The sequence below is a fragment of the Acomys minous genome (assembly GCF_964271855.1).
Source record: "Acomys minous genome assembly, chromosome: 7".
Taxonomy (NCBI): domain Eukaryota; kingdom Metazoa; phylum Chordata; class Mammalia; order Rodentia; family Muridae; genus Acomys; species Acomys minous.
Window position 1 is genome coordinate 56,639,202 of NC_140488.1, and position 25,560 is coordinate 56,664,761.

The 25,560-nt window shown below is 33.8% G+C and overlaps 1 protein-coding gene and 1 pseudogene across 2 annotated transcripts; one reads left to right on the plus strand and one right to left on the minus strand.

Annotated features, from left to right (window-relative positions):
- Positions 1-340: 340 nt before the first annotated feature.
- Positions 341-25,534, minus strand: LOC311602450 (vigilin-like). The gene is made up of 3 exons (XM_084790560.1): positions 25,496-25,534; positions 22,814-22,886; positions 341-2,493 (listed from the first exon to the last, which is right to left on the minus strand). Exon 3 carries the CDS (start codon positions 2,395-2,397, stop codon positions 370-372), a length of 2,028 nt encoding a protein of 675 aa, XP_084646686.1. The 5' UTR covers positions 2,398-2,493; positions 22,814-22,886; positions 25,496-25,534; the 3' UTR covers positions 341-369.
- On the plus strand, positions 7,272-10,156 carry LOC311601187 (Y-box-binding protein 1-like; annotated as a pseudogene). The gene is made up of 2 exons: positions 7,272-7,346; positions 9,419-10,156. The product of its transcript is annotated as a Y-box-binding protein 1-like (transcript).
- Positions 25,535-25,560: the final 26 nt, after the last annotated feature.

Consider the following 25,560-nt stretch of genomic DNA (forward strand, 5'->3'; position numbering starts at 1 on the left):
AGTTGCTGAGGCTCATAAGAAATTGAAAAGTGTTATACTGATATACCATAAAAAGTAGGAAGCCTGTGGTATATATGGAATGGATAAATCGAGTATATTTTTTCAATGTTAGAAAGTGTCTGTTATGAAAGAAGTTATAAGAACAAGTCTACAGTGGAAATAAAACGCAAGTTGGTGTATATTGCATACTTATAAGTGGAAGCATGTGACATATTTCACTGTGAAACATTTTGGAACACTAGATATATGGTGTAAATGTGTCAGAAATATGTCTACACTCTTTTAGCTACTTTAGGTAAGAAATTTTTTTTTCACAATACTTTCAGGTAAGCAGGTTGGAACAATTTTATTGTTTTAAATCATTTAATGTTATGGTTTCCAAGGAAGCATCTTAGGAGTTGCCTGTTGTTTCGACTTTTGGAAATCTTCACAATCATCATTTGGGGAGTTTGGTGTGGGTTTTGCATTACGAGGAACATCACTTTTCACAAAACACTTAGACGACCCCATGGTTATTTTGTAAAGACAGGTGTTCCTAAGATTATCCAGACGAGAGTCATATTTTATGACAGCAGAAAGGTAATACTTCTCAAGATGACAGATATGGTCAATTGCAGCCTCAACATTGCAAGGGAGTCCAATCACTGTGATGTTGGGATTCCAGGATCCTTTTGGAGGTAAACGGATGTCGACATGGAATTCTTCCATAATTTTATGAATGTTTTTTCCACCGTATCCAATAATCTTGTCACGAACCTGGTGGTTTAGTGTGATTTCCTTAAAAACCGTTTTTTCTATCCTATATAACGTTCTCATTATTGCATCTTTAGCAGCTAAGGTGTTCGCTTTATAGCCTACAATTATTATTTGGTCTTGTATCTCATGGTTTCCTTTTTTTGGAAAATGGATAGTAACATCATGCTCTGTGCAAATCTGAGCAATAAGCAAGCCCTTATGTCCGGTGATCTTGGAATGGTATTTTGGATCTAGATTAAACATTAGCTTAAAGTTTCTTAGTGCTCGATCTTCTATTTCTGTTTGTAAAGCACTGATTTGCTTTTCCAATTTAATCTTAGCTTGCTCCACCTTTGCAGCAAGACCCATTATGCATATGATATCAAAATTGCCTCCAGAGTTTAATACCTGAGTATGAACATCAAATTCACTCATTAGCTTTTTTATCCCACTTCCATTCTGCCCAATGATGTAAGGATGTAGGTGAGAAGGCATGTGGACTTCAGCAGTGAAAGGAATTAGATACTCAAGAGCTTCCATGGCAGCTTTGCAATTTTCCATTTGCCCTGAGATAAATATGGTCTTACATTTCCTTAGGTTACTAAAAACTTCTTTAGTGTTCTTTCTTCCTTTTTCTTTCCCAGTTTCCTGAACCACTGGATATATATGCATACTTGGCTTTTCTTTGTCCGAAAATGAGAATTTAACCTTATAATCCCTGGCAATTTGCTGAACTCTGGAACACATTGGTCCCATGAAAAAAGTATAAAATTTCTGAGGAATAACGTATTGTGTTGTGACGTGAGACCCCACAGGCTCAAAAATCTGCTGGATGTGTTTCTTTGCTGCTTCAACGCAAGCTTTTTCTCCTTTCATTGTAACTCTGATGTTCTGTTTTCCTTCATGCATAAAGTTAATAATTATACCAGCATACACTTCAGTCATTTCTCGTATAAGCTGGTCCCTTCGCATGACAAAATAGTGGTGAAACTTACGATTTATCAATATGCTGTCCTCTACCACATACTCTAAGTCTTTCAACAAAAGCTCTAGCTCTTTTTGTACTCCTTTAACATCTTCCTCTTTCCCTATGATTGTTACCAAGTCCTGCTCCTTATTTTTAAGGGTAGGGAAAATAGCACGTACCCCAAATTTTACACATGTACTGGGAAGATTGCCACCATTTTTATTCTTGAGAAACTGGTGATATTTTGACTTGACAGGGATAACTATAGAATAACTCTTGGCTTTTTCTTCTTCCAATAACTGCCGAAATTTTTTCTTTGCCTTTTCAATATTTTCTGCAGGGCCCCTAATAATGATTTTTTGAGGGCTTGTCTTGTTTTTTGAAATATAAATATTGAATCTTCCACATTCTTTCATGATTGGTTCAATCAAACGCTGTTTTGGATTGAAAAGCGATTTAAATAGACTAGAAGGAATAGATAATTCCACTTGTGTAATTTTGACTGTATTTTTCTGCATTGTAAGAAACCAGTTTCGAGCTAGTTCACAGTTTTCTGGGTTTCTGATAACTACATCATTCTCCAAATTACAATTTGATGGAAAATTGGCCTTCGTATTTGAATTTAAGGCCATAGCATGATTATCCTTTTGCAAACACTTGTTTGGGTGCATAATGCAAGTTTTGTTAGATATCATTATTGAATTTCAAGTAATAATAATCTAGATGTATTGCAGATAAATTGTTATTAACCAGCAGTGAAACCTCCTGTAGTTGCCTTTTTGCATATTAGTCTAAGGGAAAAAAAATAGAAAAATTAAATATATGTTGTTTCCAAGATAATCTATAGATGAGATAATAAATTACATTGTTATACTGTACCATTCAGGCATAAAATATATGCTTTATCTATTGATGTATTCTTTTTTGTTATTTTTTTTATTAATTTATTCTTGTTACATCTCAATGGTTATCCCATCCCTTGTATCCTCCCTTTCTTCCCTCCCTCCCATTTTCCCCTTATTCCCCTCCCCTATGACTGTTCCTGAGGGGGACCTCCTCCCCTGTATATGCTCATAGGGTATCAATTCTCTTCTTGGTAACCTGCTATCCTTCTTCTGAGTGCCAACAGGTCTCCCCCTCCAGGGGATATGGTCAAATATGAGGCATCAGAGTACGTGAGAAAGTCTTATCCCACTCTCCACTCAACTGTGGATAATGTTCTGCCCATTGGCTAGATCTGGGTAGAGGTTTAAAGTTTACGGCCTGTATTCTTAATATGAGCAAAATATGGTCTCAAACTCTGATGACTGTGAGGAAACACATACCTTTTGTCTAAGGGAAAATCATCTTTTAATTACTCTTTGACAGTCTTAAGATGACATTTATTTTTTAAAACCCTATATTTCAGTTCATTCTGTGATGCCAAGTACTGACTAGAAATAACATCTGAAAACATGTAATTTTTGAAGTAAAAAATACAAGATAGACTGATCCTGCATTTATATGAGCTGGTTTTCTCTGAATAATTGTTGAATAGTGGAAGTCAGAATTCACTAGTAATCAGGGTAAAGGAAAGGATAATTTAAATAATAGCAACAATGAGAGTGTTGATTACGTTCTTCTAGATAATTTCTAGAGATAATTAATTGGAAATCAATTTTACTAGTTCTACTAAAATGCATATTTCTCCTCAATAATTTGATATATATCAGAAAAGTTAGACTACATCTATAGAGTATCAGTATCAGACTGATCCTCCAAATTCCAAACAATATTTTTGATATGAAATGAAAAATGGTGCTGTATTTACTAGGGTCTGCTTATTTAAGAGTTTAATTGAGGAATAACTTTAAAATTGTCACATATTTCATGTCTGCAATCCAGAGATATTAACAATTTCAAAATTGTGTACAAATATTATAACTCAGGTTTACATCATTTTCATAATCTCACAATGTGACCATCATGCACGGGTAACCCTCATTTCTTCCATCACACCTGGGAAACATAAGTTTAGTTTTGCTTTCTTTGGTTATCTTACCTAGAAATTCATAATAGTAGTATCATATAGCTTACAGTCTGCTGAATTTTAAATCTTTACTTTCTTATCACTTTGAAGTTTAGTCAGGCTGAAATTTAAAGTTATTATTTTCTGTTATTGAATAAGATTTCTAATTAATTTTTACCTCTATTATTCATCTGACACAAGTACTGTTTCTGATTCTATCATCAAGAGTAAAATTAAACATAAAAGTATTGCTTCTTTTCAGAGAGCAATTGTTCCTCTAGTTGTTCTTTATGTAAAAAAAAATTATCTGTAACTTAGAAGATTCAAACTTTGAATATTATATTATGCTGTTTTTCTTAAATATACACCCATAATCTTGAGCTTCAATATTTATATCATCAGCTGTCTCACTATCACTACTTACACAATTCATAGTCCATTCAACCTATAACTAGATCTCTATATTTTTCATTTCTTGGACAAGTCTTGCATTTTTCAAATACTATTTTATTTTCTTATTGCTTTCTAAGCATTTGGTGTCATCTTTTAACACTCACATTATTTCATGTAGCACATACAAAATAAAATAATTCCTGTCAGGCTAAAATCAACTTTTCCTTATACTGTCTGATATGCAATCCAAACATAAGCCAATATATCATCATAGTAACAAGCACTGACTGAAGAATGGTACTTTCCCAATCTTTGGTTTATTGTCAGAAAGCATGCACATATAATTTGCTCAAATCGGAAGAAGTGTACTTTTCCCTAGCCACCACCTAGTGGAATATGATTGTAATTTTAACAAAATGAATCCTCTTAAATTAAACTATGACATGTCAAGTAATTATTTTGACTCTAAAAATGACCATTGAGTATATCCATGTTTTCTACTTCAGTGATCATAGCTACCAGTTTTCACCCAACACACTACACTACTTATACAGTTGTCTAAATCTTCCTTGATTGTTGTCTGTACATTTGCTTTCTTGACTTCAGCATATGCTGTACCTATATCAGAATTATTTCAAGGTCTTCCTTCAGGATTTTTCTATTATCATTCAGACCTCAACTCAAATGTCATCTCTAAAGAATGCTTCTCTGCCTGGTTAAACTATATAAACTCATTTTTAAAAGCTTTATTATAATTTATTCAGATTAAATCCTGATTGTTATTCCTTCACTTATATTTTTCCATTCCCACCCTGCCTCTCTCTTCTGCCCTATTCCTATCCCCTAGACCTCCGATAGACCTCCTCCCCCACCATATGACCATAGCCTGTCAAGTCTCATCCAGATAGACTGTTACTCTTTCCTCTGTGTACCTGCCACATCTCCTCACCAAGGGTAAATGATCAAATAGGGGCACTAGAGTTCATGTCAGAGGTTGTCTCCACTCTCCCTACAACTGTGGAGAATGAGCAGGTGTGTCCAGGTTAACTGAATGTACTGTCTTTGCTTGGTGCAACAGTTTGTGCAGGCCCCCCTAGGTCCAGATCCCTAGGCTTCCATTTTCTCCTTGTAAGGCTCCTGAACCCTCTGGGTCCTTTCATCTCCTCATTCTTCCATTCCACCCTCAGCACTCCATAAACTCTTAATTCTTCTTTCTTTCTTTCTTTCTGTTTGTTTTTCAAGACAGGGTTTCTCTGTGTAGCCTTGGCTGTCCTGGACTCACTTTGTAGACCAGGCTAGCTCTTATTTCATTTTTTAAACCTATTACCAATACTATTTGAAGGACATAAAGTCTATACCAATTTACAACATTCTCAATAATATACCTCTATATCAAGAAGTTGGCTTATTAGTTATTGTATTTGCATTGCCTATTAGCATTTATACTGTATTACAAGAACAGACAATATACCTATATGAATTTTTATAACAGAAACTTACATGATAATATATGGAATATAATATCATTGAAACCTATCATAGTAAAATATAGATGAGAAAATGCTATTGCCAATTAAATAAAAATAACTCATATTTGTAAATATTGAGAAAATACAGATGAATATAGTATTAGCTTCTTCATAATGAGCAAATAATAAAATCCCTAATCATGTCAAATGCTGACTAGTGCAAATCTTACTCTCAATCACTGGACTTTGGTCAAAACTGATGTGGAAAATTTGGAGACTGGTCATTGGTTCAACTCTTGAACAGAAATGGACAGATATTTATGAGGATGGAATTCTGATTATATACCTTTTAGCAGAGAGTGCCACATTTTGGCATCCTTCATAGTTATATAGTGAAACATGCATACCCTTTCCCTTAGCATTACTTCTTTTTTTCCATTTACACTGATAGAAATCAAGTGCCAGGCCTCGTGCATAGCATACAAATTGTCTGTCACTTGCACATATCCCTGTTAATTGTCTAGAAACACATACCTACATGAATCAATAAATATCCAGTGAAATGCTTATAGTAGAATTGGTCTTAATGATGAAAAACTTCAGAATACCTATATGACCATTAGTAGATATTTATATTTCAACAACCATTGACTTTCACAACACATGCTAAATGTCAAAATACAATAATGTTCTAGAATAAACAATAATAACTTAATTATTTAATAAATTGTTATAAGTTGCCAGAATCATGTCCTCTATTTATGTTTGAAACCACATTAACAACTGAATATTTATTTGAGATATTTGTGCATATACATTGAAAAATTCTTCACAATATATAAAATGCTATAATAAATAGATTTAAGATAAGACCTGGAACTAAATGTCACCAAACTTTTAAAGAATCAAACTGAATATTATTCACATATGATAATTGACAAAATTAATCATTAAGGATTTTCAGCCTGAAATTTTAAAGACGAAATTGCAAGGAAAGGTCTACTCAGGTCCCAACACAGATAAGTAAGAATCTCCAGGCTCTGAAAAGTGGGCTGAAACTCTCCTGACATAAACACCTCCTGATGCTCATCATCTAAGTAACCTCCTCGTTCCCTTGTCTGGATTCTAACAGTTAAGCTGTCTCCAGGTTATCTGAGTCCAGCCCACAGCCCACACTCCCACACAACTTATCACACAAACTTCAAAGTTGCAAACCCTAATAAAACAACATGAAAATCTGAAACAATTCACAGAACATCAGAAGGAATACATTAGTCTGAGAAAAAATGATAAATACATCTTAAAAGTCATAGCAATAAAAAAACACTATTTTATCTCCTTTTAGACTTGAAAGCAATAACAATTCTCAAATAATTTACATGTGTATTGATTGTTGTATATTTACAGATATTTAAGGCTATTTTGTTCAATTCTTGCTGACTACATTGTACATATGCAACTCACTAAAACATGTAATGTGGAGAGCCCTGAGAGCTTCACTGCTGCCACAGGCCTAGTCACCATCACATGAGGGAGGAGTAGCCGCTGTGCCCCACTACCCCAGTTACCATCACTGCAACCAGGAGCAGCAAGGCCAAAACTCAGCAGCCACCCACTGCCATCAGTGCTGCCAACACCAAGCCCAGCACCAAGGACAGCAGCATGGGTATTTGGCAGCCCAGATGGCCTCACATGAGCCATGCCTGCCTGCAGGGACAAAAATATCATTAAAAGGAAGGTTTTGGGAACAGTAAAATGGTTCAATGTTTTCGTTGTGAGCATAGCCTTTAACAGCTGAGCTGAGGGGGCTACAGTTGGGATGTAAACAATTCAAACTGCAGAATAAGCAAGTAACTTATATTGCTAATCCCACTACATCGGAGTAGCTCTGAGACTGGCTGAGATACGAATGTCTATGCATAGAGAATCTTCGTGTTGGTCACAGATTCCCTGTGATTTATCATTAGAGGCTATTCTTAGTATGGCATGCATGAAGATTCGCAGATGTCTTACTTCTGTTCATACAAAGAACAAAGAACTGGCCTTAATTGTTCTGTGTATCCCACACACCTCATACAATTATATTTTTAGAACTGTATAATTATTGGGATTAGTTATGTTTTCAGAACAAAAGAACTGTACACTGACACTGTATCAGACCTGACAGGGTTCATTCCTCTCAGCATGCTGGACACTGACATCCTGCATCCTTCATGTTCCAGCCCCAGTCACCTCAGTTGCTATTACTCATTAGAACAGGACAGCATTTTAGAAAGCTTCTGATCTCAACTGGTCCAGCATTTCATACTGTCCCACAAAAGACTCCTATTAAGCTTGGAATTTCTTAACATTTAGAAACTGGACCACAAATGCTTTCCCTGGCTTGCTTAACCATTTTTATTTGGGCCCCTTCAAAGTTATTACTTGCCCTATTTCAGCCTGAAGAAACCTTAAGGGAACAAAGTCCTATTTTCTCTAAGGGTGGGTGGATGGGTAGCTTTCTGTTTGCTCTTTTGGGCTACAGATGCTTATTATCATTGGGAGTTGGTTATAAGTTATTATTAGTCTTAAACTGAGAGAAAACTAAGTTGGATTCAGGGATGTCTCTCTTTTCCTTTATCTTCCTTTTGTAGATAAAGAGATAGGTGATGAAAAGAAACAAGGGGGAGATATAGAAATATAGAGGCCAAATAGAAAAAAATAGTTCAATGAATCTACTCAACTCAAGGCCTTAATTGTTACTCACAAATAAGATTTGTTTTACTTCATTGGTATAGAAGTTTGTATACGGATGCAAAATAAGTATAATTTTGATATATTGGTACAGAATTCAAAGATAATATTATTCTTCACACATATTATATATAACCTGGTGCTGCAGGTTTTTAGGATATTTAAGTAATACAAGATAATTGTTAGTTGATCAAATCATGTTCATGTCAAATACTTGTCTATTTTTATCACAAGATTATATGTCCTGGTCTAAAAGATAGATATCATTCTATAGATATATAAGGTAAAATAGTTAAATAAAATCTCAAAAGCTTCAGAGACCTACAGAATGATATTTAAAATGTTTTTGTTATTCTAAAGATTCTTCGACAACAAGACAAGTTAACTCCTGATAGCATCCTGCCTACATCAAAGAAGAAGATGAGCATCAAAGAACCTCCTTATGGAGTTGGCTTCAAGTGTGGCAAACAAGCTACTGGGTAAAATGTCCTAGTTTCTGCCACAGACAGAATTCTGCCTAAGAATGGCCAAGCTTGGATGCAGGTAGAGTCGACAGTCAAACTCTGCCAAGACAGGGTAGGCAAGTCCTCAATAGTTCCTGTCTCACAGATGTGCCTGTAGGATATATTATACTAGAAGGCTGGAGATGATGCTCTAATGTTATACAGAGTATTGGGTGACTGACTGTTCAGGCAATAAACTGTCTCTGTCAGCTTTTCACTTTGGAAACTGGTAACCTGAAGTTCTGGTTCACTCAGGTAATTAAGTTTTGTTCCTTCTCAAGTCTCTGATGGGGATGAAGACCAGATAGTTTAATCTTACAATTAAAGCTTAGTTGATTAGCGATTAAGATGTTTTTAGATCTAGATAGTGTTTTAAGTTAATTGAAATGAGATACGATAGATACTGATTTTCATTCAGAATTTTAGACCCAACAAGATAGGAAAGATGCTTTCTACAAATTTGCCAAATATGGTTAGCCAAATCCCTATGAATGTAATATTTATATGATTCCTGATTGTTTTCTGGTTCTTCCTGATGTCTGTAGTTTTTTATGTGTAATAATATAAATTTATACATTTAAAAAAGAAACAATAAAAATTGGAAAAATGGTTCAATGGTTTCTTCAACAGGAATGATACCAAAGATGACTTGCTTGTACACCAGACCACCGGACTGCCATAAAAAGAATAACCCCAGGAGGTACCATCTTTTGCAATGTAGGAGATGGAGAGACTGTGAAGTTTGATGTTGTTGAAGGATAAAAGGGTGTAGAGGCAGCAAATGTTACAGGCCCTGGTGGAATTCCAGTTCAAGACCTCAAATATGCAGCAGACAGAAACCATTATCCTATCCATGTTAGAGGGGTCTTCTATGATATTACCAGCAAAACTACCAGAATAGTGACAGTGGGCAAAAGAATGAGAGATCAGAGAGCACGTCTAAAGGCTTGGCCCAACAGCATCAACCGTATCTTAGGCAAAGGTTCCCATCTTACTAAATGTGGAGACCCTATGGGAGTCGACCACAGTATTCCACCCTGCCTATGCAATTAGAAGTGATGGAGGGGGCTAACAACCAGGGTATAGGAAAGCAAGGTATACCAGTGAGAAAGAATATGTATCAGAGTTACAGAAAATGATTCTGCAGGGGCCCTCCTCACCAAAGTCAGCCTAGAGAAGACTGCAATAAAGAGGACAAGAAAATCAAGGAAATGAGAGCCAAGGTCAGCAGTCACCTCAACGTCCATATCACTGAAATTTCAATTATCAACACACATGCCCAAAGAACAGTAAACAACAAGATGGAAAAGAGACAAAAGTAGCCAATCTGATCCACTTCCAAGGCTGAGCAGGAAGGGTCTGAGTAAGTGATGGTTTACCATAACTACAATCATCTGGTTTGGTCATCCAACAAAAAGAAAGGAATATGAAATTCCAGCAATAAGAAATGAACAAAGATAGGAGATGAAGGCATTATTGTGCTAGCTTTTTGCCAGTTGACCAGACACACTAGAACTATCTGCATTATCTACATGGCATGGGGTTTTTATTATTTTTATCTAAAAATGTCTCTTTTTGCTAATGACAAATATTTTTTAAGAAAAAAAAAGGGAGGCCTGGTTTTTCTACATACATCTTTAATGGTTTTAAATTTTTTTCATACCTGGTCATTTTGAAAAATTTAAAAACCTAATTTTTATTTTGTAATAGAAGTTTATGACTTGGTTTTAAAAATTCAACAAACAGCAAGTGCCTGTTAATAAAGGCTTTAAATAAAAATATATAATGTAAAGTTCTAGTCTTAGGTAAAACATCAACAAACTGCAAGCACCTGTTAATAAAAGTCTTAAATATATATTTATGTTCTAGTCTTACAAAACCTAATATTGCAAACTGTTTAGGATAATTAGAAATGCAAGTTAGTAGTTATTCACCTATAAACAACCTTCTAATCATGTTAGGTATTCATTTAATATATTTAAAAAGTAAACTTTATTTAATGCTTGTATATATTTTCAAAGTTAAGCAGAAAGCAAATACATAGAAATAAGCAATATTCATCTGTTTAGTTATACTGAGATAGATAGGTGGTCTTCAAAAACTTCAGAGATCTACAGAACATGGTATTAAAGATGCTTTATTAACAATAGAATTTTCATACAGAAAGAAATTTCTGCTCCTGGCATTATTCCCTACTAATTCAAAGAAGTTGATCAACACTGGAGAACCTATACCTGGAGTTTGTTTCAAACACGCCAAAACTAGACACTAGGAATAAAACTACCCTTACCTTGACTGCTGACAGAAGACTGTCCAAACTGTGGACAAGTCAGACACAGAAAAGCTGACTGCCCAACTTTGCAGAGACAAGGTAGGCAAGTCCTTCAAAATTCCTGTTTCACAGAAATATTTGTCAGATATTCTGGGCCTGTCAACCAAATATTGAATGAAACAATGACACAGAGAAACCTTGGATGATTGCTTAGGTTGTCAGTAACCTCTGTCATTTCTGTAATTTTTTTAAATTTGATTACTCTGCTCTTTCTGTTTTCTCAAGTAAAATGTATCTTTCTCTGTTCTCTGATAGGGTTGAAGACTATCTAGCTAAAGTCTTAATATTTTCCTTATTAAATATCAAAGACATAAAACATTAAGATCTTTAGGATCTAAGAAAATATTTTAGGGTTTAAAAAGTTGTTTTTAGGTAGATAAATGCAAATTATGATTAGGAAGTGATTTAGATACAAACATTGGACTTACCATGAGAGGTTAGTGGAATACATATGGACTGGACATTGTAAATATAAATTTAATTTGGAAGATCTCATAATAGTTTTTTCTCTTTTTTTGTTTTTGTTTTTGTTTTTTGTTTTTTGACAAGGTTTCTCACGTAGCTTTAGCAGTCCTTGACTCACTTTGTATGTCTGGCTGGCCTTGAACTCACAGCGATCCACCAGCTTCTGTGGAATCCCTGAGTACTGGGATTAAAGATGTATGCTATCACACCTGGCTTTAATTGTTCTTATTTTAGATCATTTATTAATGTTAGAGAATAAGCCTTTATTGGACTAAAAGTGGCATGTGTAGTGAGTGCTTTGGTTTTTCTTTGAAAACTCACTTATATGTTTTAATGCCAGATGTGGGATAAGAGGCTCTTTCAAAACAACTGATTATGATATGCCTTGTGCACTAACAGGGGCATGATCTTTACCAGCTGCAGATAGTTTAATTCTGGGTATTCTGAAAAGTGTATAAGGGAAGAAACTTGAGAGGGCCTGTGTTAGCTACTTATCCTCCTGCTGTTACCAGCACTGTGGCTGGTTTGCCTGATTCTGCCTTTGTGATTTTGACTGATATTGCTGGATGCTGGTTTGATGGACTGCTGAATAATCTGATGATGAAAATGATTGGATTTGCCACTAATAAGGAAAAAATAATTTAAGGAAATCTATGACCCCTTTCTCCTTTAACCATCTTTCTTTCCTACCTAGTGTTGTTCGTATGTGAAGGGATTAGGGTGAAATAAAGGTTGAAAGGGAGGTATAGGTACAAGGATGGGATCTTACCATATAGGTTCTCTTAAAGACTTCATCCATCAGAAGATCCAAACAGACACAGAGACTCGCAGCCAAACTTTGGTGTGAAGTGCAGGAGGTTTATGGAAGAGTTGGTGAATAGAAGGATTTGAGGGGGACAGGAAGTCGACAAGAAGATCAATGGAGACAACAAATCCTGGTGGAGAAGGTGGTGCTACAGAGACTGATGTACCAACCAAGAACCAGGCATGATGAAAACATACACCTTCTGCCCAGATGTAGTATATAGACAACACAGTCTCCTTGTGGGTTCCACGATATGGGGAGAAGGGGCTACGTCTGTCATGGACTCTGGCCCCCACACATTGATCACTTCCTTCTGGTGGGACAGCCTTGCTCCACCACAGAGAAAGAGGATACAGGCAGTTCAGATCAGACTTGATAGGCTGAGGTCAGATATCAGGGGAGAAAGGCTCCCCCTTTCTGACAACAAGGGGAGGGGAAGGGTGGCATCTCGAGGCAATGAGGAAGGGGGCTATGATCAGAATGTAAATAAAAAGAATCCAATGAAATTCTTGAAACAGGCTAAAAAATAGTTTACTAATGTTAGAAAAAAGTCGTCTTAACAAAGGGAGAAATATGGTGATAGTATTTGTTTATTATTAAACCCAGTTATGTTATGTGAATATGAATTTGTTTTAATCCTATGTGTGAAATATGGTGCTGCTTCAGTTAGTCCACAGTTGTTAATTATGATTGTCTCATTCTTTAGGAAGGACATGAATTTTGCCAGCGGCAGATAGTTCAATTCTGAAGAATCTGGAGAGGGTATAAAAATGGTAGACCCCTGAAAGGGCCTGTGGCAGATGTTGCTCCCCCACTGCTATTGGTCCCTGCTTCTCTGTTATATATTGTTGGTTTACTGGTTTTCTGGATACTCTGATGACAATAATGATGATTGGACTGGCCTCTAGGAACTTGATGCCTCTAATTAGCATGAAGAAATCTAAAGAGGTATATACCCCCTTTTCCCTCTAACCTTCTACCTAGTGTTGGGGGGTTAGAAAGGATTAGTGTGCAATGAGGTTTGGAAGAGTCACAGATAGAAGAACCCAATAAAGTAGCCAAAAAAGTAAGCCTGTATAACTCCAGTACAGTTGCTCAAGAAGTCTAATAAAATACCACACAATTACAATATGACAGAAATTAGCATATGTCTTTCAATAACAAATGAATATTAGTGGTGTCCGTTCCTTGACAAAAATACAGAGATTGGAACAAATTTTCAAAAAAATTTTATCTTTTTGCTGAATCAAAGTAACATACTTTATTATCATTGATAGTAAAAGAGGTAAAAGAGATGGAAAAGGGTATTCTGAGGTAATCGAACTAGGAGACAAGTAGGTATAATTATTCTAACTTGATAAAATATACTTCAAAGGAAAAATAACCAGAAAAGAAGACCATTTCATATTCATAAGGGGAACATTCTACCAAGAGTATATAACAATTCTATGCATACATACATCAAACACAGGTGTACTTAATTTCATTTAAAAATCACATTATTAAATGTAAAATCATAAACTAAATCCCAATAAAGTGATAGCACATGATTTTTTAACCCACTGTAACCAATGGACCAGTAATACGTATAAAAACTAAGCAAAGAAACATGCAGTTAAATTGTATCATAAACCAAATGTGTCCTCCATATATCTAAAAAAGATTCCACCAAATACTAAATAACCCACATTGGTCCATGGACCATCCTCCAAAGTAAATCGCATATTAGAACAAAAACAAAGTCTCAAAAATATAGGAAAACTAGAATAATACCCTACCTTTTATCTGATCACAGTGGAAAAAAACCTAGACATCAAGAAAAATAAACCTAAAAAATGTATAAAAATTCATGGAGATTAAACAACAAACTATTGAATAAAAATAAATATCAATATAAAAATTTCTATGGAACACAATGAAAGCAGTCCTAAAAGTCCAAAGAACATTTGAATCATAAAATCAATAGCTGAATTATACAACCAAGTGACATGAAAACCGAGAACAAATCACAATCCAAAAACAGTACATTGGAAGATATTATCAAAATCTGGTCTGAAGTTGATAAAATAGAAATAAATAATAATAAAAATAATCAATAAAAGTAGGTGGTTTTTCTGAATAGAAACAAGATGAATGCCCAAGTAACTTTTCTATTATTATAAAACCCAGCAACAGAATGAAACTTAGAAAAGAAAAGTTTTGTTTTAATTTTAGTGCTTATATCAAACTCATAATTGTGGGAAGCCAATGAAGAAACTGGGGGCTGGAAGCAAGAGCCTCTAGGAACTTATGCATAAGCCAAGAAGGAATATATATTATTGGTTTGCTACTCATGGCTCAGTAAGCCTTTCATATAAAACACAGGATCTCTTGAAGAATTACTTCCTACTGTTAAGAGATCAGAACCACTAAAGTGAGGCCTTTGATTTCCTAAGACAGTTGATACAGGTCTTAAGTTGCTGTACTTATGAAGAGACCAACATTATTGAAGGCAAATATTCTGGGAAGTGCTTCCTTAAGATCATAATAGAGAAGCTAGAGTGCTGAGGGAAGTACAGGACTAAGTTGCCATGAGATTCAACCTAGGTAAAATACAATAGTCTCACAGCCAATTCTTCAGCACCAACTATACCTCAGATACATAATTCAAAATGCAGATGGCAATACTTATTGTAAAATAAAGATGTTGCAACATAAATACAGTATATTGAATCCTTGTAAATAAAGGAAGAAATTAAGTCGTCATAAAAGTACAAATCTATATAAGTCTGTATAATTCCATTATCTGTCAACATTTAACACATACAGATACTAGAACATCCTGGAAATAATACTACATTTTCATCAAGATGAGAAATTAAATAAGGAAAATCTTAAAGTCCAAGGATCTGGATCTGCATAGTTAACTATAAATGGGTATTTAAGGCTTATATTGGAACAGATAATGGAGGTCAATTGCAAAGTTGTTGACTCATGATGAATAAGCTCAGGTTATCAGTCTTATCAAGGTGTTTTCTCTGTTTTCTATTAATATTTCTCTTCTGCAAAATGCATAGATTTATGTCAAGTTGAAAGAAATCCAACTAACATGATTGACCTATACTGTCAACACATCAATAGTAAAGAACAATATTTCCTTTCCTGTTTACTCAACATCTATATTAATAAAAGAATATAAAGCAGATAGCAATTGTTAAAACTCATAGTCTCAAAAAAACTTTAAAATTTTTCATTTATAATATCCCAGATCACTTTAAACACCACAAATCTCTCTATAACTACAAAGTGTGCTCTTGTGAAATCAAGATACATCTTAATTACTTTCATAGGCCAAAAGGCCAGAATTAAGACACAGTCACAATCAATAAAAGAAATTAAGCATTAACAAACCACATAAGCCAATTAAAAATGAGGTACAGAGCTAAACTAAGAATTCTCAAGAAGGGAGCCTCTAATGTCTGAGAAGCACTTAAAGAAATGCTCAAGTCCTTAGTCAACAGGAAACTACAAATCATGTAAACTCTGAGATTCCATATTACACCCATCAGAATGTCTAAGATAAAAAAAAAAACTCTAGTCACACAACATTCTGGCATGGATGTGGAGAATGTTTAACACCCCTTGCTTGCTCATGGGAATGCAAACTTGTACAACTTGGAAATCAATCTAGTGCTTTCTCAGCAATACCACTCATAGGTATATACCTAAAAATTTCTCCACCATACCATAAGGACACACCAGCTTTATTTGTATAACCTAAATCTGGAGAAAAAAAACCTTCAATGTCCCTCAACCAAAGAATGGATTTTAAAAATGTGGTACTTTTATACAATGGAATACTACTCAGCAATTTAAAAAAAAGGAAATCATGAAGTTTGCAGGAAATTGGATGGAACTAGGAGAGATCACTCTGAGTGTGGTAACCCAGACCCAGAATTAAACACATTATGTGCACTCACATATAAGTGGATATTAACCACAAAGTACAACATACTACAAATTACAAACTCAAAGAAGCTAAGTAACAAAGAGAGTCCAAGGGGAGTTTCTGTTTCTTGAATCTCACTCAGAAGGAGAAACAAAATAGACATTGGAATCATATGAAGAGAGAGAACTTGTTGGGAGAAGGAGTGGGTAAGGAAATGAGAGTGGGGATCAGATGTGGAGAAAGTAGGAGGAGAAGGAGAGAGAGCTGTGGGGGAAAGGGAAACTGAAGGGGGAATCTCTGGGAAAAGCTGGACACCTGCAACAGGTTGGGCTTTTAGGAGGATACAGAGGTGACTCCAACTAGGACTCTTATCAGTAACGGATATGGAGACTGAAGTGGTTACCTTATATAGTTAGGCAGGACTTCCATTGGAGGGAGGGACCATTAATCCACCCACAAACACTTTGACTCCAAATTTACCCTGCATACAAAATGTGCAGGGATAAAGATGGAACAGATATTTAGGGAATGGCCAAACAATGTCTGCCCAACTTGAGATCCACCCCATAGGAGATATCCAACCCCTGACACTATTAATGATACTCTGCTATGCTTGGAGAAAGAAGTCTTGTGAGAGGTTCCACCCAGAAGAAGATCAAAATAAATGCTGAGGACCATTAGATGGAGCTCTGGGAGTGTTGTGGATTCTTGTGGAAGAGTTGGGGGAAAAATAGACTCAAAGAGAACAAGAATGACACAAGAAGACAAGCAGAATCAACTAACTTACTATGATTGGGCTCATAGATAGTGAACCATGAACCAAAGAGAAAGCATAGATTGGACCTAGGCCCCCCACATATGTGTAGCTGATGTAGATCTTGGTCTTCATGAGGGTCCCATAACAATTGGAACAAGGTGCTGTCTCTGACATGGACTCAGTTTCCTACTTTTGGATCACTTTCTCCTAGCTGGGCTGACTTATCTGTCTTCAGTGGAAAAGGATGCACTTAGTGCTAATGAGACTTGATATGACAGTATGGGTTGGTACAGGTGGTATTCCCCCTTCCTGAGGAGAAGGGGTAGAAGGAAATGGCTAAGAGATTGGGAGAGTTAGGTTGGGAAGAGAGGATGGAAGAGGCTGATATCAGGATGTAAAGTGAGTAAGCAAATAAAATAAGGAAAAAAGCAAAACCCAAAGTTACACAGTGTAAAACGCTAAGAATTATACATGTAGTATTCACTTATGATATTCTGATCTCCAAAGAACTTGTGAAAATGCTTCTCTTTCTCTGTTATCCACAGCAAACAGATCTTGTCTCCAGGGTGGTTCCACCTCAATACCTACTGCTGCCCTTGGTAGGTATTTCATTGTACTGGCATCTCCATTTGTTCCATTGCAACAGATTTGTCTTTCAAGAGTACCCTATCTTAGGACATCCATAAGGGAACTGCTGCTGCCAAATAGTGCCAAGCCTCAAAGTCTGCTCAGGACCACTTCAATCCTGGGGCTACTACTGCAACTGAGGCTGCACCTTCATATAGCTCAGATTCACCTGCCAAAGGTTAACATTCATTAACCAACAATATGCCTCCATAGTCTTTACTACATGTCAATCTTATAGAAGTATTTTCTTTGTTAAAAAATCCCTTTCCCCATATATCTAAGTCTCTTTAAACTTGATTAAGTAAGCAAACTGATAACAATCAAAATAGCCAAAGGACAAAATACCCAAATTAGTTAAATTAGAAGCAAAAGGTGAGACATTATGAGAGAAAACAATTAAATTCTATAAACCTCATTGTCATGATTTAAAATATGTAATTTGTGAAATTGGGAAAGCTGAAAGATATAGATGATTCATTTCAATGCATAGCCATATCAAACCTAAATCAAAATAAAGTAATAAAATCATAACCAGCAATGTGACTGAAGTGGTAATAAGGCCTCCTAACTTAAAAGAAACCAGAATCAGATGGATGCACTGCAAAATTCTACCAAAAAATAACTGAAGAATTAATGCCTATACTACTCAAATTATTCTGCCGAACAGCAAAGCAAAGAAGGCTTCCAAAATCTTTTAAGGAAGGCAACACTGATGCCTAAGCAAGCCATTAATAAAACTGATAAAGAAAATAAGACTGATAATCCTCATGAAAATTTCTTATATACCACTGACAAATTAAATTCCAGTTCATATCAAAAAGATCATTCTTTACAATCATGTTTATTTCATTTCTGAAAGAAATGTTTCAGCATGTGCAAAACAATAAATTTTATGCATCACATGAGTAGAATGTCATACAAAAGTGACAATATCCTCTCTTTTGATATAGAAAAAAACTCTTAAAAGTTGTTTTCAAAATAGTAGAATGCTTAGGGGTATAGAGAATATTCCTCAACATAATAAAGAATACATACTACACAACTAATGTCAACGTCATATTAAATGGAGGAAACTCAAAGAATTCCTGCTAAGATCAGAAACAAGGAAGGGGCATATACTCTCTTTATATTGTTTGAATTCATAAATAGAGTGATAAGACATGAAGAGTAAATGAAAATCATAAAATAAATCAGTAGGAAGACAACAAATCAGTGTTACCATTTTAAATAGTTTTGTTATTTCTATTAATATCTGCACAAGAAAACTATACCTATTAAAGCCATTCAACAAAGTAATATGATAAAATATTAGCACACAATATTCAGTAACCTTACTATATACCAAAGAGAAAAAAACTGAAAAAGAAATAAGGGAATTAATACCATTTACAATAACCACAGAAATAATAAACTATACTTGTTAATAAAACTAACCACAAAAATCTACATAATAGAAAATGTAGAAATAAATTGATATAGACAGTAACAGATGGAAACCCATCATATGTTCGTTGATTAGAAGAAATAATATTGTAAAATTGACTATCTTATCAGAAGCTATCTATAGATTCTAGGCAATGCCAATCCAAATCCCAGGGATATTCTTTACAAATTTAGAAAAAATACAGAATTTATATAGAAGCACAGAAGACCATGTATTGCTAAAGGAACTCTGACCAAAAATAATACATTTGAAGAAAGCAATACACCTGACTTAAAGTTACACTATGGAGCTGGTGTAATAAAACAACATATTACTGACACAGACACATGGGTTGATGTAATAGAATATAAGAGACAGATAATAGTCAATTCAAATATAATTATGAAAAATTACAAAAATACTAATTTGAAAAAAGACAACATTAAAAAGCACATCTAGAAAAAACAAACTTCATTATTTAGAAAACTGGAATTGGATTCTCACCTCTCATCATGTAGAAACTAGAACTTAAATAGACCAAGGAGATCAACATAAGACCTAATCCTCTGTCACTGGTAATAGAAAAAATCGGGAATTTTCCAATTTATAGGCCTAGGTAAGGGCTTTGACTCCAATAGCACAAAAATAAAACAAAAATAAAGGAATTGTATCTCAAATAATCATAAATAATAAGTTTCCTATTCTGTACATGAATAAACTGAGACAATGTGGAACGGAACAGAAAATTTATAAGAAAAGAATTTCAAGTTTTTAGTGGACATATTAGATAGTGCCACATATACTTAATTATGAAATTAAATCTACTTTACTACTCCAACTCACACAAGTAAGAATGGCCATCATCAGGAATACTAATAGAAATAGATATTGACATGGATATAGTGATAAAAGAAGTGTTACATGATATGGATAGGAGTGCAAACTACCATATACACACTAAAAATAACCTGCAGGTTTCACAAACATGAATAAAAACTATAAATAGAAATTCTATATGATGCATCTATAATATGGAGACACTTTTACATTTTTAATTTATTCATAGGAGCTAGAAAATGGAATCAACCTGGAAGTCCACTGATTGATGAATCCAAAGAATATTATGGCACTCATGTAGAATGAAAAAATATTCCAATATAAAGAAAATTGAAATGAAATAATAGCTAAATGAATGGAACTGGAACAAAAACTATACTGAGTGGGATGATTCCAGTCTAAAAATACAAATGCATACTATCTCTCTCATATGTGAATCTTAGATTCAAATTTTTTGTGTATTTGACTTGATGCACCAGTGAAACCCAGAAAAATAGTAACAGACGTTATGGGGAGGGACAAGTTCTGAGAAGTAAAAAAATAGATCATAGGTTCAATGAGGGGGAATACTGGGAGTGCAAAGGCTAAAGCAAAGAGTCATGTGGGTGTGTGGGAGAAATCAGAGTATGAAGAGGGTATAAAAACCCGCACCAACGCCTATTATTTTGCAACATAATTTTAAAATATTTGGAAAAATCACAGAATGTATTTGTAAGAAGAAGGGTGATACTAAGTGATAAGAATTAACATCTCTAAGGTTGGAACTAGCCCAGATCTATAGACATAAACATAAATATTTAGAAAGGAATTAGTCAAGACCTTTGACAAAGTAGCAAAAGAAAATTCAATATTAGGGCCAATGTCCTTCAAAGGCAGGGCCTTTTGACCAACACTACAGTACTGGTCATGATATCCCCTCCTGTGGAGCAAGCCCTAGATATAGTCAAAAATTCATGGAGGTGACCAAGGGAATCACTAAAATACTAATAGCCTATATTAGTTGGAAGAACAATGGGTTCCCAGTGGATATGCTTCAAACAACAAGCTACTGAATATTCCTCCCATGGAGGCCCTCTTTGCTCACAAGAGTTTTTCTCATTTTCCCTTTGTAAATACACATTTTTCTGAAGAAAAATATTAGTTACTTGGACACACTGCAGATTGGAAGGGAAATAAACAGATTTAATATTAAGTCCATGTTGAACAGGGTCGAGGAGAGAAAGAGTTTTCGTATGGAAACTTCTGCTCCACAGCTTTATTTTCTGTGCACTCAGGGGAGATTATAAGATAGCAGAAGTGACCATGAAGATAATATTGATACAGAAATGTATACCCCCAAACAAGACTATAAATAATTTTATCCAGTGCAGGAAATACATTTGCTACAATATTCTCCTTATAAGCCACTAATAATACATCTCCATAAAATTTAAAAGACAGGTGTTTTAAATAGATTAGTTCTCTTTTCACAATAAAATTGAATGAAAAATAAATAACATAATCCCAACAATAAATACTCAAGTACCATGTAGTCTGATTCAAAATAAATAATGAGTAAAAGTAGTAACTGAGAAATGTTAAAAAAGAAAAGAAAAACTGTAGGATTTGATAATATTTCTGAATAGTAAAGTTCACAGGTCACAAAGAAAATATTAAAGGGAAGTTTAAAATTATATAAACATTCATCTTATGAAAGCAAGGGGAATAAAAATCTTCTAGGCAGATAAAAAGAAAATGTAAAAAAAATCAAGAAATCTTTACAACTAAAACATTGCATAAGTCTAAAATTTTAGTCAGTCTAATTTGTGAAAGAATAAAATGATCAAATTAATTACCAAAGTTCACACTAACAAGGATGATAAAGGAAAAAATATCTATTGGCTGAAAAGGTAAACAAGGAAAATTCTGAAACTAATTTTTATGGCAATATGATTTTCAGTAAGATCATTTCCAAAAGATGCTTTCCATTACACTGGGAAACATAATTATTGTTACACAAACTTAGAAAAAATTAAACAAAATAAAATAATTTGCTTTGCAGGTCATTTCAAAACATCCAAGAAAGACACTTACTGGATATTATATCTCTTGTTTACTAGATAATCAAAATACCTACTTTTCTTAGGTATAGCTCAATATTAGAACATCTATATAACAGGAATAACTTCCTAGTAATAGATGTAATTTTCTAAGTTAGATCTCTAGCAATAATATATATATATATATATATATATATATATATATATATATATATATATATATATTTGAAACTTATATAGAAGCATATTTTCACAGAACATCATTTGGAAAACACTAGGAATTATATATATATATATATATATACATATATATATATATATATATATATATGTATATATGTATGTATGTATAATCAAAACTTATATAGAAACATATTTTCACAGAACATCATTTGGAAAACACTCTTACATATTTACTATTCATATAAGTAATGAATGGAAAGGAGAAAGGCTACCTCAAATTTTTACTGTTCCTAATAAGAAAGTCTGTCTCAGAGATTGAAAAGTTTTCAATTATGAAAATGGTTAATTGTAAGTACATTATGGTTGTATAAAATGCTATGCAGTGCAGTCTGATTCTTATGTTTTAATTTTTTGAAACATTACCATGTTTGAACCACTGAAACAGATATCAATGTTTTTCTCAAAATTTCTTCATGAATAATTGTTTTAGCATTATATTATCAAAAATGCATTGGAAATTATATTTTATGTGGCATTCCACCTTACATTTTCTTCTAGTCCAGTATACAATGAACCTTTGTTGATAAATTTATGAAAGCACAATCTTACCTTTCAAGCTTTCAAAAAAATGGAGAAGACAGCTTTATGGAATTGCTTCTTTGCCTCAATATCAAGTGAAAAGCTGAAAATAAAAATGGTAATCTTCTATTACATGAAACTTGGGATGCTAGGGTGGCCCTGTATTAAAATGCCAATTGCAATGGTCTCATCAAACAAATGCTATCAACAGAAATATATATACATATATATATATATATATATATATATATATATATATATATATATATTACACATGCTTGTATGTAATATACATACACAGATTTTATATGTATATATACACATATACACTCTCATAAATAAAGTCAAAATTTATATATGCATGTTATAGTTAGGTTTTTTGTTAATAGTTATTAGTATGATTCCTTGTGCTTTTTTCAGAGGTACTCATTTTTTTATCTTCCTCCCTCCATGTTCTAAATTTTCCTCCCTCTCCTTTCCTTAAAAAGCCTACATTTTTCTAATTTACTCTAACAAAAACTCCAATGATAGACATGTGAAATGCTCTTTTGAATTGCTGACCAAAACATACAATTTATTTATGATACCCTTGGTTATCTAGAATAAAAAGAATCTTAAATCCCCGTTGTTGAAGATACCATGCACTTCAGTGAAAAAGTCCACAGGTGCCTTAGCTGAAACTAATCTGGAAGTCTCCTTCCCCCCCTTTTTTATTTATTTATTCTTGTTACAAGTCTCCTTCTTGAAGACTAGCTTTCATAGTACCAGAAGGTACCATGCTTGCCTCTTTCCTCACAAAATGGGGAACCATTATCCATACCCAGTTATTTTGCACACGAACAGTATCAACTAACAACATGGCATAATAACCCTAAGGGTGCAGTTTTGGCACATATATCATTATAGTAACCAGAAGCACTTTAATTGAACTTAAGACTTGCTCAAGAAAAAGGAGACTGTTACTGATGCTGTAAGGCTGGCTAACTACACAGTGGTAGTGAAGTCATGGTTATTGGAGGACAATCTACATCCTCTAGTTTAGTAAACCAACATAATTTTTCACGACAATCTAGAAATGTTTGTTCTTATAACATCACATATGTTTAGTCTTTGCCCCTCATCAAGTAAACTTCTCTTTGCAACAGAGACCATTAAAGAAAAGCAAAACTAATCAAAGTACAGAGTTATGGAAACCAATCCCAATAAAAAATCTACAAAACACTCCTTAACCTAAGGATCTCTGACCATTGCAGAAGAGGGAGGAGACAGATTTTAATAAACAAGGTAACTGGAAATTTCTGTGAGAGTGACAGAAACTATTACCATTAAAATCAGTAGCTAAAACCATAAAACGTCATAAACATGACTACTCAAATGTGAGACTAACAAGGACAGCACCAATATATATAACAAAGTGGTTTGAGGAAAGTACAAAGGACACACCTTACACAAACACACACACACACACACACACACACACACACACACACACACACACACTATAGACACCTGAAGAAAGCTGTGAAAAAGAGCTGACTTTCAGTAATTTTTTTGGCCAGTCCTAAAAGGAATTTTAGTCATCCCTGAAAATATGCATAGAAATAGAATTATACAGACAAATAAGTCATATTTTGTTTGTATATACTCACATACACATGAGTGTAAAAATTATTAGTAAAAAATGGGCCATTAATTTGTTGGAGTGTGGAGAAGAAAAGAGCAGTGAAGAAAGGAGAAGAAGAAATGTTGTAATTAAATTATAACCCCTCCAAAATAACTAAATTTCAACTGTGAACTAACAAATAGAAAAAAATCTACAAAAAGCAAATTTTATTATGTGTCAAGCAGTATAATGTACAGATATGAATGCTGACAGGAAATCGAGAACCCTGAGTTTTTTTTTTAGTTTAAAATATACAAAATATGATTTATACAGTACAAATTGTCTATTAAAATTAAAGACATGACCAACTTGTAAGTATAAAAATTGTGAGTAAAAGAACATTAAAGTTTTGATATTAAATACAAGATGTCACATAAGAAAAACAAATAATATCAATGCTGGGAGTGTAAAATTATTAAGTAAACATGAAAAGAATTTTAAAATAGACCAATAGAAACATAGATAAAACTCATAATATCTTTAAAACTGAAAATATGTCAAATATAAAATATGAATATAAATAAATCAATATTTAAATATCTGAAAATTTCAACAAAGAACAAGTTACTTCCCTAAAATTTAAAAATTAGTGGAAAATTAAGGAAAAATTGAAGTTTCATATTAGTTTCAGATGGCACTGAAATTCTGATCATAAGAAGGTATCTAGTAAAATTTTAAAATTTCAGATTCTGACTTTATAATACAGAAGAACATCAAGATGGGCTAAAATTCACAGGGCCAGTGTGTGTTTTCATAATACTGTAAGAATTAACATGAGTAGAAAATTTTCTCATAACTAGTTATAAAATATATTACAATGATGGAGGGAAAAATAATTTATGAAAAGCAAACCTATATTGAAAGTTAGTTAAAAGAGATTGTTTAACATTAGACAAAATATTACAGTGAAAAAATAAGGAACTAAAATCAAAAGTTAGGAACCAAAAAATTGCCTTAAATATTTACATATATAACCTACCAGACTGTTTAAAAGTGAATGAAAAGTTATTTTTCACTAAAAATCTAGTGAAAGTTAACAAATAGGTTACCTGGAAAGGATGAACAACCAGACTGGACTAACATTGACCTTACTGAGCATACAGGAAGGTTCCCA